Below are 15,904 nucleotides of genomic sequence, written 5' to 3'. Positions count from 1 at the left end.
TCAAACCCCTATTTTAACCCCTTAGGGGGCAGGATTGCATTTTCAAAAATCCTTTCTTAGCGGATATCTAAGTTGTAAGCAAAGTTCGCAAGTTTGTAGAAAGTACTCTGTACTCTGTAGTAAGTTCTCGGGAACCACTAAACCGATTTTGAAAATTCTTTCACCACTAGAAAGCTACTTACATTATTCCTGAGTGACGTAGCTTGAACTTGGCGGGTCACTGGTAGCTATACATATATTTCGACTAAGTAAGTAGGACCTACCTGACGCCCGCCACGCCACTTCGTTCAAGTGGATTAAGATTTTTAACCCCCGACCCAAAAAGAGGGGTGTTATAAGTTTAACGTGTGTATCTGTGTATTGTGTATCTGTGGATCTGTCTGTGGCATCGTAGCTCCTAAACTAATGAACCGATGAAAGTTGGCTTGATCGAGAGTGTTCTTAGTTATATCCAAGAAAATCGGTTCAGCCGTTTGAAAGTTATCAGCTCTTTTCTAGTTAAACCTTCACTTGTCAGGGGTGTTATAATTTTTTAATTAACACTTGTTAAAAGTGTCGTGGCCGAACTCTATAATTTCACCTACTGAGCATTTGTCGACTGAAAAGTGACTGAAAATCTATTTTTGGTCCGACCTAAGATTCGAAGACCTCGTCATCCGCTGTCGAAAATGCTTAGGTACCACTTTTAACCAACCAGGCAGTCAATTTAGGTTTGACGCGTATCCATAATATTATATTGTGTAATATTATATATAAGTAATATTATATATAATATATCCATATATAATATTATATTATATATATGTATTATATTATATATTATACACACTTAAACATACTAATACTATAAACTACTATGATGCCCGCGACTTTGTCCGCGTGGATTTAGGTTTTTAAAATCCCGTGGGAACTCTTTGATTTTCCGGGCTAAAAAGTCTACCAATCAGCACTTGGTCAGCGTGGTAGATGTGAGATATTAGTGAGTCTGCGAGGTATTAATGATGATGACTGATGCCCCCGAGGTTATGATCAATCATTCAATGTGGCAACCTAATTGACTTTTAACCACGTACCTACATGTATTTTTTACCCCCGACCAAAAAAGAGGGGTGTTATAAGTTTGACGTGTGTATGTGTGTATCTGTGTATCTGTCTGTGGCATCGTAGCTCCTAAACTAATGAACCGATTTTAATTTAGTTATTTTTTGTTTGAAAGGTGGCTTGATCGAGATAACGAGATACCATAATTCAAGAAAATCGGTTCAACCGTTTGAAAGTTATCAGCTCTTTTCTAGTTATTACTGTAACCTTCACTTGTCGGGGGTGTTATAAATTTTTAATTTACACTTGTTGTTTTTCTGTGATTTGTCATGACGTCATTCTCTCTCTATTATTTCATGTCGTAAGTTCATGAGACAAAGTTTATACTATAAATGTAAAGCACCTAAACCATATGTCGATAAAGGTACCTACTTACGGCTTATGTGCTGAATCATCATGTATCGCCTTTTTTTACCTACATGCATTGTGCAATTAGTAAAAAAATTCTGTTACATACTTAAATGCAAACTGTAACTCGTAGAATTTTATTTAAACGAAGCCACTGAGTACCTACCTACCTACATAATAATACCTACCTAATAGCTTGGCAGTTAGGAAGTAACGGAGAGCCAACAAACTTACAAATATAGACTGTCAAATTTCGTATTAGGATAAATCTCTTATTTGATATCGAATTGAAAAGAGCAACCGCCAAGTTTCTTGCTAGTTCTTCTAGGTAGAAAAAAGATTCCGACGAATTGGGAACCTCCTCCTTTTTTTGAAGTCGGTTAAAAAGGCATTACGAACTAATGATAGCATTTGTCGATTCAAAAGTACCTACTTAGGTTCATATAAATGACAACCCTGAAACCTACAAAACTGAAATTTTGCACAGAGATTTTCAGAAATACCCATGAGGGCGAAGCCGCCAGCGGTCCCCAGTTACGTCACAATAGTGATTTTATAATACTTAAGTATTATATCATTATTCTAGGTAGATACCTAGTATGTATTGCGTGAATGCCATAATATTATTATCTTTTATTTACTTAGCTAATTATCATCATTTGCCGTCCACGTATAATAATTATTAAGGTATTTATACAAAAGGCCTGTTTTTATTCCACTTTTTACTAAAAGTAGGTATATCAATATCATTATGATAGATAGGTATGATTTTGTATAGTGCGCGACAGGTTGAGATGGCAACCGGAGTGGGGACGCCCCGCACGACCGCGCAGCCCCCGCTCTTACCCGCTGCGGGTGAGCACGCGTGACGCGCGGGTGTGCGGGGCGTCCCCCCGCCTCATACCCAGATTGCCACCTCGACCTGTCGCGTACTATACACGTAGTGATATTCTACTGAACCCAGAGGGCTGATGATGGAAAAAAAAGTAAAATAGTTCCTCACAATATTTATTTCATTTCATAACACCTTTAACAAACAAACATAATGGTATCTCATAATTTCAGTTGTTAAAATAATGACAGCAATTTACGTAATCTTTTGTAAATCAATCTTTTAAAGTCTTTCGCGAACAAAAAATCTAAGTGGTTGAAGGGTTCGTATGGAACCTTGTGGATGTCCACAGCATTCTGCAACTCGTTGTACAACCTGTCTACATCCACGGGGTGAGCCAACCAGTCCGCGTCACTGTAGAACAAGGACACCGGGACCCGCACACGATCCAGCGCGTACCGAGGAGGTGTCTGTGACCCGTACCTCTCCAAGTTTCCCATCACACCTAAATCGAACTGTCGAAACTCCCCCGAAACAACACCTTGGCCGTAATGCGCGAACTGTTTCACCGAAGCACCGGACGGCATGTGACCCAATATCACGGCCAAATTGGTCATGTTGAGTTGCTCCAAGTCGAAGCCGACGATCAAAAACACAAAATTACTGCACAGAATATCTGCCAAGGGCGCATCGCCGCACATCAACAGTTTTATTGGTCTTAACAAGGAATTGTCGGGCAGGAACTCGTACACACCTAGAGTTTTCATCACCCCGTAAATAAGAGGCGTTCCCGGCGCCAGGAGCCGGACCAGCGGCGATTTGACGTGTGTCATGTACGCCACCGGGGACAGAGCGACCATGAGGGTGACTTTATCGTTGTACTCCGCTCGCTCCGAGGCCATCACGAAGAATACCGTAGTCCCCTGGGAATGTCCGATATACTTCAGTGTATCGGAATTACTAACGTGGAGCGCACGATCTATCATAGCCGGCAGATCGTAATATCCGATATCGTGCCACGAAAAGTCCCAAAATTCTGAATCGGAGGGAGTGAGGTATTTATGATGCCGCGAATGTTTGTTCCCACGGGCGTTTCCCATCCAAACGTCGTAACCCTCGTCAGCTAAGAGGTAAGCGAGACCACTTTGAGGACCGTTCAGGACGAAGTCGTCCGCGCTTCCTTCTAGACCGTGCATGAGGAAAACTACTGATCCGTTGCTCGGTATCCTGAACATGTGAAGCTTGTAGCCGTCCTCGGTGTGGACGGCGTGCTTTTCTACCGGGTATCCATACTTTGTTATGAGATCACCGATACTTAGCGTGATGTCTTCGTTGTTTGCATTGGAATAATATTCTAAGACTAACTTGTCGGCATAGTCCACCAGATTTTTACGGTTGGCGAGAAACGGGAAGGTGTAGAAGGAGCCGGCCGCCCGGGCGATTGCAATGGGAGCTTCAGCGATAGCGCCGGCAGCGTTCGCTACAACCTCTCCCGATGTCAGCGAAGCGAGCTGCACTATCGGGTTGTGCGTGAGGGTGTTACTTATCACACTTGCGAAGGGAAATAATTCTTGCCCGTGGCATGATAATAATAACATTACAAATGTAAATCCGGCGGCAGTCATCATGTATGAACAGCCGACACACGGTCGAACGACAAACTGAGCTCATCTCGCGAATTGACCTTGCTGTAAGGTACTTATTAAGTTTTTACACTACTGATCTTATATCTAACTAATTCATTATGCTCGCCTTGTATCCTGTGGTATAGTCGACTTAAAAACACCAGTAAATAAAATGACGTTTAAAAGCATGCACTCCTGTTTTTTCTGAAATTCATAAACCACCAAATATCTAACGGCCTTATAATACTCGTAGGTACCTAATACCTCAAATCTGCTATTTCTCAAATCATTATTATTTAATTATATATTTAGGTAGGCACTAAGAACGGGCTTCCTCCCACAATGAGAAGGGCTTAGCTCCACCAAGCTGGCCAAGTTCGTATTGGCAGACTTTATACAAGAATTTTTTTTTTTAATGTCTAGGTATTTCATAAAAATATCTTTCTTTTACAGGATTGTCACAAACCAGTCATAAGTAATTATGGAGAACTGTCCAGGTTCCTCGTGATGGTTTCCTACTCCGAAAAGTTAGAAATGTGTGCCCGGATCGAACTCAGGACCCCTCGAATAAAAGGTCTAAGTCCGAACCACTAGGCTATCAAGTTTATATAGGTACCAACTAATAAAATAATAATCATAAAGAATGCAAATAGGATGGGTCTGGGCTCCGAATATGATTTTATACCATTCGGTGTCGAGAGCCTTTGTCCGTGGGGTCCTAGCGCTATAAAAGCATTTTTAAGGAAATATCAAAAAGGTTAGTCGACATCACAGGAGACCGAAGAGCTGGCAGCTACCTCGGACAAAGAATTAGTCTAGCCATTCAAAGGGGGAACGCTACCAGTATCTTTGGAACATTGCCTAAAGGGACTTCTTTTAATAATTTATTTTAGTTATTATATTATAATTTTTAAGGTTTTTAGTTTTAGGTTCATTGTTTATTAATTTAGATTTTAGATGTTCAGAATAAACTTAATACCTATTTTATAATCATAAGCAATTGGTAAGTTTCTTGGTTCGAAATAAATCATGCAATTTTGCATTGCATTGCACAAAATACTTATTTTTCTTCCATTAGAACTGATATATAGGAAATTCAGCAGTTTTTAAAGTTCTGCGCAATCAAGTAGGTACCTATTATTTAAATTTGAATGCACGGCAATCAGCAAAAAAAATATGAAGTAGGCAGGTAGGTACCTACCTAGTCAGGCCGTATTTGTTCTTCGTGTTATTATACCTATGCAATGTTCAGTAAACATGTGTAGTAAATACCTATCTACTTAACAGGGCTCTCTCCGTCACTTACTCCATACAATCGTAGTTCCAATTTCATTTGAATATGAAGCAACCGTAGTCCATGAAATTTTGCAGACATATTCTAGAAACTAATATCTGTGCCTGTGGTGTTTTAGATTTTTCTAAAAATATGTAGTTTTAAAATTACAGGGGCTCAAAGATTTGTATGTGAATTTTTAAGACCGCGTAACTTTGAAACCGAATATTTTAACAGAAATCTGGAAATAACCACAGGCATAGATATTAGTTTCTAGAATATGTCTGCAAAATTTTATTGACTTTGGTTGCTTAATATTCAAATGATATTGGAACTACGTTTGTATGGAGTGAGTGACGTAGAGACCCCTCTTAATTATAAAATCGGTCACATGCGAGTCCGACTCGCACACGAAGGATTCCGTATCATCGTTAAAGAAAAAACACTTTTTTGCAGCCATTTTCATTGCAGCCATTTTGATATTTATATTATGTGGTTATGAAATACACAATTTCAACTCTCTACCTATTTTACAGTTTACGATATAGTACATCCCGCTGAAAGACGGGCGGATAGCGGAGGATTATATAGTAATATAGAGTTCCGTTGGCACCCTTGACACCTCGGGTGCGAGGGTGGACGGAACCCTAAAGAACGGGCACATGCCCGTTCTTAAGGGTTCCGTCTGAGGGTGGGCGAGTTTGACTTGCACTTGCAAGTCAAACTCGCCCACCCAGGGGTTCCATGCCTTTGTAAAGAAACGTATAAAACTTAGTTAAGTTTTTAACCCCCGACCCAAATAGACGTTTAACGTGACGTATAAGTTTGACGTGTGTATCTGTCTGTAGCATCGTAGCTCCTAAACGAATGAACCGATTTTAATTTAGTTTTTTTTTTTGAAAGGTGGCTTGATCAAGAGTGGCTATAGTCGAAGAAAATCGGTTAAGCAGTTTGAAAGTTATCAGCTCTTTTCTAGTTTTCTTAAAGAGATTTTTATGTCGGGGATTTTTTAAATTTTGAGTTATTAAAATTGATCCTTCGCCTCAAAAACTTCTTTTGTTTGGACCACATAATGACGTACATATGTGTGAAAATATCTAAGTAGGTACAGCCTACAGATAGGTACCTACTTGTTACTGATTTCTAAAAATATCCAAGGGCAGGCATAAAGCTACTGTATTAGTTATGTTTCTTTACAACCTTAGCTCGTTTTTTAAGTCGGTTAAATCTGACATAGGTTTTCATAGTTTGTTCACGGAACCTTAAAAACTTGGTAATGTCCTCAATTATTATTATTGCCTAAGCATTTATCAACAATGGAAATTACAAATATAATATTTTTTATAAAAATGCTTACGTCATTACTTAGGTACAGAGTTCAATTACAGTAGCCTCTCTGGTCCAGTGGTGAAATAAAACAAGTGGAAGGTCCCAGGGTACAATAAAAATTAGGTACTAAATTGCAGCAATTCACATATGCATTGCAGGGGTTTGCGGGTTCGAACATTGTTGAAAATCGTAGGACTTGATGGTTCTACAATTTTGATACCTAGGCACACGTACGCAACGCAATTGGCCAGCGTGGTAGACTTTGGCCAACACCTTCTTATTCTGAGAGACGCATTCTCAGTAGTAAGACGGCGATGAGTTGCTGATGATGATAGGTATCGCAGAGTTTATGTGAGCTTCTTCTCAGATCAGGACGCGTTTGGAATCCCTGTAGTTCACTTAGTGTGTATAGTGTATATACATACAAGTAGATAGGTACTTACCAACCAATTTTTGAAGTTAATTCAAAAAGGAAGGTGCTACGTATAGGTTCGACCGTTTTGTCTGTCTGTCACATCGTAGCTCTCAAACGGATGGACCGATTAGAATGAGAGTTTTTTGTTTGAAAGAATGGTTATCGAGAGTTCTCAGCTATGATTAATGAAAATCTGTTCAACCGTTCGGGGATCAGCTCTTTTCATAGCTGATATAGGGATCCGTCATAAATTGGATATTTTATACTTACTGAAGATGATGATGCCCGCAATATCATCCGCGTAGATTAAGGTTTTGAATATCCTGTGGGAACTCAGAATTTCCGAGATGAAGAATACCATAAGTCACTAATGGCATACGTGCCAGGAAAGAGTTAGAGTCAAACTCAGTCGTGGCTAATAGTCTGCATCGCCAAACTGAAGCAGTTATGGGCAGGACTGACTGCTTCAAGCTTACACTTATACAGTCGCAGTTGATGCAGTCGAGAGTTACAATCTTCCTATCGTGCTTTCGTCGTCGTCAACCGATAGCGAAGTCCTCTGTCGAACATATAGTAGGTCTCTTTAGGCTGAGATCTATGAGACTTAATACGAGACAGCGTTATATCGCTGGCATACATCCGTCTCGTTTTAACTGAAAAGTCTAAAGTAAGTCAAAGTGCGCTCTATAGATTTCAACCTTAGAGATTTCTCTAGGAAATCATCTTAATCTAGCGGCTCCCTACGCCTTGTTTGTCTACCCAGTGGAGGGCGCGAGCGGTCTATCGGTTTGCTATGTCGGATATTCTGGTTTTTCTAGAGATAGCTCCTCATTCCTTATTTTCTTTCACAGTCGCACAATACAAATAGCCACTCTAGCAGTGTATGTACGTTGCTCGACAGTCTCGAGCTATCCGCGTAGCCGCTCTGCGTCGTCATAAAGGGAGTTTATACTCGTACATACAGGGTGTAAGCGCTAGCAAAAACTTGGCGTTCTTAACCCCCGACCCAAAAAGAAGGGTGTTATAAGTTTGACGTGTGTATCTGTGTGTCTGTGTATCTGTCTGTGGCACCGTAGCGCCTAAACTAATGAACCGATTTTAATTTAGTTTTTTTTTGTTTGAAAGGTGGCTTGATCGAGTGTTCTTAGCTGTAATCCAAGAACACCGGTTCAGCCGTTTGAAAGTTATCAGCTCTTTTCTAGTTACTGTAACCTTCACTTGTCGGGGGTGTTATAAATTTTTAATTTACACTTGTTATATTATACTACCTTAACACAATCCAATGCCAACAACCATTTGCCTTATCTTGTAGTTTTAGTGATTCAATATTTTTCAAACCCGTATTGTAATAGCGTGCAAAACTCGGGTCGATGCTCCACCTACGACGCGGCATTGACGTCGAGTGGCCTATTTACGGAACGTTCGTTGACCTTTTGCGTCAGTCAGATGTTTTATTTGCAAAATATTGTTAACTTTTATAAAAAAAAAATTGCACTCTTTTGTTATGGTATCTTATTACTAATCTATCATCAGTACTATCACCTGTCTTCATTTTTGTAGCGTTCTGATTACACACTGTAGTCATACAGTAACAGAGAAATAAACAAAAAACATCTTTAATTATGTACTCATATATTTTTAACAGTAACGATTCTTACAGAATAGATAATGATCATTTATGAGGGGGCACGTGCCTCCGCTAAAAAAAATGTAACGATAGAGAGTGGGCCATGAAAATGATGTACAAGAAAAAGATCCCAAAAAATAAAAAAATCTAGGACACCCGCCAAAAAAAAATCTTACCAAACATTTTACCAAGACTCCCAAGTTCATAATGCTTTCACTGTTAAAAAGTTATGAGATCTTTATTAGAGCCAAGCCCCTAGCTGAGCTTCGATTTGTGCAGCCAATGGGACCTATCTCAAGTACTCTTATGTATGTAGCCCTTTTATATAGCTCTTAAGTGCACATTTATAACAATAAATAACAAATAACTCTACTTACAAGCTCTGATTTTACAAACTCTACATGTTGGTTAAAAAAGGAACGGCTTGGCCGTTTATTGTTAGAGGCGTTTTTGTCTGATATAACATTTAAGCCCGGAATAGCTCGTGCGACAACACAATTTAGCGATTTTGGCACAAACTATTCGTTATGGACTTAAAATATGTTGTCACGTAATAGTTCCACAAACATTTAATGACCAAGGTGTATGTACTTTTTTACCAAGATGTAGAGTTTGTAGAATCAGAGCTTGTAAGTAAAGTTATTTGTTATTTATTGTTATAATAAATGTAATACAGTCAAGAGCACTTAAGAGCTACATACTTTGGACTTGGGATAGGTTCCCTTGGCAGCACAAATAGAAGCTCAGCTAGTGGCTTGGCTCTACTAGAGATCTCATATCTTTTTAACAATGAAAGCATTATGAAATTGTGAGTCTTGGCAACCAAACTTGAAATGCGTTTGGTGGGATATAATATTCTGAACAATGAAAAAGTTTTAGGTTCGTACTACACACAAGTCATGTTTTACATAACGGTCGAATTTAAGTTTTCTTTCCGAAGTTTAGGCTAATTTGCAAATATTGTTCCAATACTTATCCAGATCGTTTTTGTCTTGTACATTGTTGTAGTCATATTGCTAGTAATGTCAGAATCAGTGACCGGCACATTTGCTTTTGATAATAATTCGCTTAAGAGTTTAACATCACGGCAAATTTCTCTATCACTCGAAATAAGTACGACACCGCCCTCTACGAGGTAGTTGAGAAATCGTAAGAAGGATTGTTCAATATAGTCTTGGTCAATTATCGCTAACTCCACGGGCGTCCTTCTGACGATACAAATTCCGCTGTCGACGGCGAAGGCACTGTCAGCACGCAGCCCCACCGCGCCGTCGAGCTGCGTAGCCGAGTGCGCGTGGAACTGCTGGAGCACCGCGCGGACTCGCTCGAGGCGCGTCATCGGCGCCAGCTGCAGCCACGCGGCACGTTCGCAGCGCAACTCCTCCAACGCGTCAGCTCCTAAGACATCTGCGATGACTTCCGACGTGCTATCGTCCTTGCTAATGCAATACAGAGCCGCCGCCGCCGCGGGCGGCCCGTCGAACTGACACTGTCCGTTGAGCCACACGAGCGGGGCGGGCACGCCGAGCGCGATCTCGTGCGCCTCGGCCGAGTCGCTGGCCCACGCGGCCACGGCGAGCGGGGCGCGCGCCGCCAGCAGCGCCAGCGCCTCGCGCGTGCTGCGGAACGCCTCCACCGGCACGCCGCGCGGCTCGCCGGCGACGGGCTCCAGCACGAGCGACACTTCGCGCGCGGCGGCGTCGCGCGTCTTCCACTCGAGCGCGCGGGCGAAGCGCTCCATCGCGGCCTCCTGCACCAGCACGCTGCTTAGCTTCCAGGGATACTGCGGACCAAACAGTTTTTTAAATTTATTTATTTTTATTTGGAAAACAAACAGCTATTACATAATTACACATTACGTATTACATAATTACATAATTTTAACCTTAATTTGAGTTTGCGCTGGACGCTCTCAATCATATCTATGTGACTGGCATACTGTGGGTTCCAAGCGGTGGAAGCGTGTTCCCACTGAGATCTTACCAGGGAGTCGTAAAGTAGAATAAGAGATTTTGGGTTTGGAACAGTTGAAACATCATCACCGAGGCGCAACGCCCTCGGCCGCGCGCTCGCGCATGCTCACCCGCGTGGTGGAGGCGAGCAAGGCGTCCACGGCGGAGTCCACGTCGCAGCGCGCTGTGACCACACCCACGCAGCCGCCAACCATATCTTCAATAAATTCATTCCGGTATTCTGAAAGGGTACAGTAATAGTGCATTACAGACCAGGCCTGAAATAGAGCAATTATTTCGGTCGAGACTTGTATATTACTTTACTCCCATTTGCGAGGAACCAATAAAGAACTTAAACTCATAATCCATACCGCCAGAAACACACCAATTTAAACTGACGGTCTTGTTAAAAAATAAAATTAATTAAAAAAGAACTTTAAAAATTAAAAAAACCAAATCGGTGTTGTATATCAACAAGCATGCATTACCGGCTGCATGAGTATGATTGCACTGCACGCATTTTAATAAAATAAATATACTATTACTTACCTTTTAAATCTTTTTCAGACAAAACTGCTAAGGTCACGGCTTTTTCCAGGCTGAAAATTAAAGATAAACTATGATTTCACGTCGTTCTTATATACCACCGGGCCGATAGCCCAGGATGGGGCCAGGATTATATTCAGGCGGCCTCGAATGGATAATCCATGGGTGATCCACCCATCACCCATCCATATCTATAAAATCTATAAAAATTTTGTTCTTAGTAATCGATTGCAGATTTATTCATCTTCACAAAAAAAAATCGAATAAAAATCGACAGTCGATAGTTCGATTGTTCAATTGTTGAATTGTTCGATAGTAGATTCCTTCGAATGTTTTTTTAAACTATTCGTATGCGCCGTGAGGCGCAAGCCGCCCCGAAAGCTGTGCCGAAAGGCCGCCCCTTAGCCCTCACGCGGGGATTTTAGGTACCAAGCAATGATTACTAACACTGAAAAACTTAAAATAAAAAAGTTATTATTATTAAAAGCTTCACACTTAGATTTCTAGTTTCTTTTATTATGCTCGTCTGACTTTAACATACATACAAGTGTAGAAAAAAAATTATTTTTCACACCACTCGCTCCAGAATGCCTTATTACTGACCTGTTATTCTAAAGGTAATCTAAGTCATTACATTCCTATGAATTAGCCGAGCAATAATGTTGTATGAAAAGCCCATGGGGCGTAATGTAGCGTCCAAAAAGTTTTTAGTTATCAACTATCTCGCTTCGACGTATGATGGTCTCCCCCTCACACGCGCGATTTAAATTTTTTATCTCGCTTTGATGAGTGATGGCGTCTCTCTCTTTCACAAACCATAGATTAAAGAATATTGAAAATTTCCTTCAAAACTTATCCCTCGTTCGCTTGGGATTTATCCAGGTGCCCGTGACGTAAGACATTACATTATCCCCATGTTGCATAATCTACTATTTTTACTTTGTAGTGGTTTTTGTAATATTTTTTTTGTATACTTCAAAACCCTGACTGTCTTACCCGACATTTTGGCAGAGCTCCACAAACAGAGTGCACACTGCAACCGTCTCCTTTGAACATGCTATGATAAAATTCAAATTAGGTTTTTGATATGCAAGGAGTCCCAGTTGAAACAGGGGTGTATCCTTGTGAAAAGGTACAACATTGTAAGCTGGAAAGACAGATGAACAATGTTTAAATATCATTAGAAACAAATGACAATAGAGTAAAAGAAAATTTATGTGTTTATATCATTTTCCATACTTAGAACAGAAAAGGCAAAGATTCAGATTATTCAACGGAACTGACAAGACTCGACAAAATGAAGTTCAAGTTCTGGGACAACTTCAAAGAAGCGCAATCCCAAGCATTGGCAATGCTCTTGGTACATAATCATCATTGTGTCCCATCACCAGCCACAACTGAGTATGAGTAATCTCAGAATGAGAAGGGTTAAGGCCATGGTCCACCACGCCACTGGCCTTAAGTGAAATGGCAGACTTCACACATCTTAGAGAACACTATGGAGAATTCTCAGACATGCAGGTTCCCTTACAATGTTTTTATTCAACGTTAGAGCTAGTGCTATTTAATAACTTAAAACACACATGTGTGCCCGGAAGTGACCTGCCGACCGGTCAAGTACCAATCAGAATGTCACACGACGGATTCCGTGTTATCGTACAAGAAATAATACTTTTCAATTTCTTTCCATTTGCATGGTGGCCATTTTGAAATTTTTGTCATTTGTTGTTATGGCAAGAGAAATACACTCTGTACCTATTACTGTTCATGAGATACAGCCTGCTGACAGACAGACAGCAGAGTTAGTAGATGACTAATTAAATGTTCGCTTCAAGTATGAAGTGTCAGAGGTTCGGTTATACAAAGAATTAAATTCAGAACCCACATAGTACCAGAGACTATTTGTGGGAAAAGAGTTATAATTTTGTATTTGTTTTGTTTCCAAAAATAGCTTACTTGTTATATCATCTGAATTTAAAAATGCACTTTTATAAACAAGGCTTTGGGTTATCAGTTTCAAATCAACATTGTTTGTATCATTGATTGGAATTTTCCTCAGTAAAAATTCAAGTTGACAAAAAAGTTGTGCATTTTCTTTGATTTTGTCTGCCAATGCCGAGAATTTTTTTGAAATATCAGATATTTCACTTTCATCCGTTAGCTCAGATGGCTTAATATCAACATAATAAACTTTTTTGAGAAATTGATCTATCTCGTACTTGTCTACTTTCTCACATTCTAGGCCAATTGAATGAAATTCCATTTTACTTCTCAGATATTCCTAAAACAAAAGAGCATATATTGTAAAACATATTATGGTAAAACCTTTGATTATGTAATATGTATGCATAAAACATAATATGCAAATATAATTTTTTAAGTCAACTTCTTTGAACATAGGCGATTATTGAAAGTAAAAACTTCTATGATATGCTATTTTTGTCTATGGAAAATGAATCTTAACTATAGAGAAAATAAAGTTTAAATTTAATTGCAGGAAAAGCGGAAGCGTTTAAGAGTCAAATAAAATAAATAAAAGTTTATTTATCACAGAACAGTACAAAAAAAAATGTTAAAAACTACAAAATTAAAACTTAACTAAACTATGAGCTAGAAAATACAAACAATAAAAAATAATTTTTCAGTGAACTGAACAGACTACAGCCTCAGGATGATGCTGCAGTATTTTACTACTGAAGTGCTGATGTTCAGCCAGACATCCGTTGTCCTGTCCGATAACAAAACAGTAAGTCCATCTTCATAAAATAATGCAACTAATATACATATCATTATACAATGGGGTATATTTTTAATTGGAATGTTTACTACCTAGAAATAAAAATAGGCAATTACAAAAGGAAAAGGAAACAAACTTGTGGTTTTCTGAAAAACACAAAAAAATCAAAAACTACTCAAAAATAGGCATTTTCGCTCATAGGTAGGTATTGATGGGTTATTTGATTTTGATAACATTTTACCTCTCTAATGTGATTGTTAGAGATGTAAAATGCTTCTCAATGGTTTTGTGAGTTTTTATGGATCAGCCTGCATTATGTAGGTACCTACCAATGTACTTATTATGTTTTTTTTATCTAATGCAGACAGTGTATGTAAATACATGGTAAACACCTATATAATATTTCCACTTACTTGAGCAAGTTTAGTGCAAACTTCTTGTTCATCAAACTTCAGATCTGTCTCAGCCATTGTTATTTTTGAGAGATTATTTTGCTGTTTCTTAAGTTTTGTGTAGATAAATACTCTACTTGGGTTTTACAAATCACCTGAATTAAAGTCACAGTTTTTATTAAAATCAGTGATAGGTAGTTATTATTATCATTCGAAAATAAATTAAGTGTCCACAGTCAATAATTCAACATAATCTTATCTTTGTAGGTACCTACCTTATAACTTGGTAGTTGGTTATATTATCGAGATAACTAGGTATTTGAAGTCTGAATTGATACTGAGCTTTTAATTATTATCATGATATTATGAAGGTCCAAGTTTATCACATAATCCTATACCAAACAAAATATAAAATAAAGTTTCAAAAAGTTGGTTTGGCGCACAAGTCAAAAATTAAAAACCACCAAAGAGAATATGAAAATACCACAGATGTTAGATGACCCACACCACCACAGACTAAATACGTACTTTTAAAAGGTGGAGTTAGATGGCTCTGCCGGGTCTGCCCGCGAAATTTAAATTTAATTTGGTTTTTCGCAATTTGTAAACGAAAACGACCAAGCAGGCTTAAGGCATTCTAATATCGCCAATGGCAGTATTATCTCCACAGATTTATATAAAAATCTTTACTTGAAAGTTTGAGTATCGACTAAGTGAGTTACTCAGTCGATACTCTGACTACTATGAGGCAACTTCATGCGTATATAAACTGGTTATTTATAAGAGACTAGAAAATCGCAAAACTAACAATGTCATCTCACATTTTTGACTAAAAAAATATTGTATTTCAAGCAAAATTATTCATTCACCCAGCCTCCCTCGGGGTTAGGTGCGGTTAGAGGAAAACGCACATATATAAGGTTCTGTGGAAAAGACTATTTTAAGCTCTACCCAACGAGTTGTCGCTTCCATGAACGGGGCTCTTAAAAATTAAATAAGGAATGCAATGAAGATTGGGCTCGATTGCGGTAAACTGACATGTCACAACTCGCATAGCAATAGAAATATCCATAGGATAGGATCGCGATTAGCAATAATTATATCTCTATGAGCACGAACGATTGATGCACTATCGCAATCGGTCGCGGTCTAGTAGATTCAAGAACATCCGGATACACTCAACGGCGGATCCAGGGGGGGGGGGTCATGGGGGTCATGACCCCCCCCTGAGCTGGTTCCAGGACTTAGGTGGACCACTAATTGAACATAATGATTTTATTTATATATTTTGTCACCATACAGATTTTATGTAACTACATACTTCAATATTTAATTAATTTTTATATAATATAATAACTTTGCATGATGGCAAACGTTTGGGAACGAACGCATCGAAAATTTGAATTTTACCGCGCCACACTTGTGCGCGCTTGTCGACTACTTAGTACGTTTAACGTCTAGCTAGACCTAACCTCAATGGGAACGACTAAACTTCAACACAATATCATAACATAGTTAGTTCTAGAAGTTAAAAAACTAAAATTTCTTTCTACCTATACCTAATGTGTTTATGAGTGTACCATATAACTATACCGTAATAAATAAAATAAAATAAGTATTCTTAAAAATTGTTGCTACAAATTCATTAATTACAAGAAATGGTAAGTAATCAGTTTCTCATTATTCCAGTGCGTGTGTTTTAACTTAAATGTTATTATTGTTAACAT

General features: G+C 39.0%; 2 protein-coding genes across 3 annotated transcripts; both read right to left on the bottom strand.

Moving 5' to 3' along the window:
• Positions 1–2,447: 2,447 nt before the first annotated feature.
• Positions 2,448–4,048, bottom strand: LOC123875535 (lipase 3-like). The gene has a single exon (XM_045921414.1). It carries the CDS (start codon positions 3,907–3,909, stop codon positions 2,518–2,520), a length of 1,392 nt encoding a protein of 463 aa, XP_045777370.1. The 5' UTR covers positions 3,910–4,048; the 3' UTR covers positions 2,448–2,517.
• Positions 4,049–8,523: 4,475 nt separating this feature from the next.
• On the bottom strand, positions 8,524–14,668 carry LOC123875534. Of its 2 annotated transcripts, none has more exons than XM_045921413.1 (7): positions 14,450–14,668; positions 14,199–14,334; positions 13,005–13,329; positions 12,045–12,195; positions 11,052–11,101; positions 10,634–10,743; positions 8,524–10,333 (listed from the first exon to the last, which is right to left on the bottom strand). In XM_045921413.1, the coding sequence occupies exons 2-7, from the start codon at positions 14,253–14,255 to the stop codon at positions 9,497–9,499; spliced, it is 1,530 nt and encodes a 509-aa protein (XP_045777369.1). In that variant the 5' UTR covers positions 14,256–14,334; positions 14,450–14,668; the 3' UTR covers positions 8,524–9,496. The 2 variants fall into 2 exon arrangements, with proteins under 2 accessions (XP_045777369.1, XP_045777368.1); XM_045921412.1 differs by having other exon boundaries at positions 14,199–14,332; positions 14,453–14,667.
• Between the last annotated feature and the right edge of the window lie 1,236 nt (positions 14,669–15,904).

Source organism: Maniola jurtina, chromosome 20 (genome assembly GCF_905333055.1).
Source record: "Maniola jurtina chromosome 20, ilManJurt1.1, whole genome shotgun sequence".
NCBI lineage: Eukaryota > Metazoa > Arthropoda > Insecta > Lepidoptera > Nymphalidae > Maniola > Maniola jurtina.
The sequence above is the reverse complement of the archived record's forward strand: the minus strand, read 5'-3'. Positions and strand labels throughout refer to the sequence as shown.

Excerpts from the sequence above, each read along its gene's own strand:
- LOC123875534 (XM_045921413.1), bottom strand. The coding sequence starts at position 14,255 with ATGGCTGAGACAGATCTGAAGTTTGATGAACAAGAAGTTTGCACTAAA. Across the intron at positions 12,196-13,004 it reads AAATTCAGATGATATAACAA|CTTACAATGTTGTACCTTTT; the intron begins GTAAGCTATTTT and ends CTGTCTTTCCAG. Across the intron at positions 10,334-10,633 it reads TGCTCGCCTCCACCACGCGG|TATCCCTGGAAGCTAAGCAG; the intron begins GTGAGCATGCGC and ends TTTGGTCCGCAG.
- LOC123875535 (XM_045921414.1), bottom strand. The coding sequence starts at position 3,909 with ATGATGACTGCCGCCGGATTTACATTTGTAATGTTATTATTATCATGC.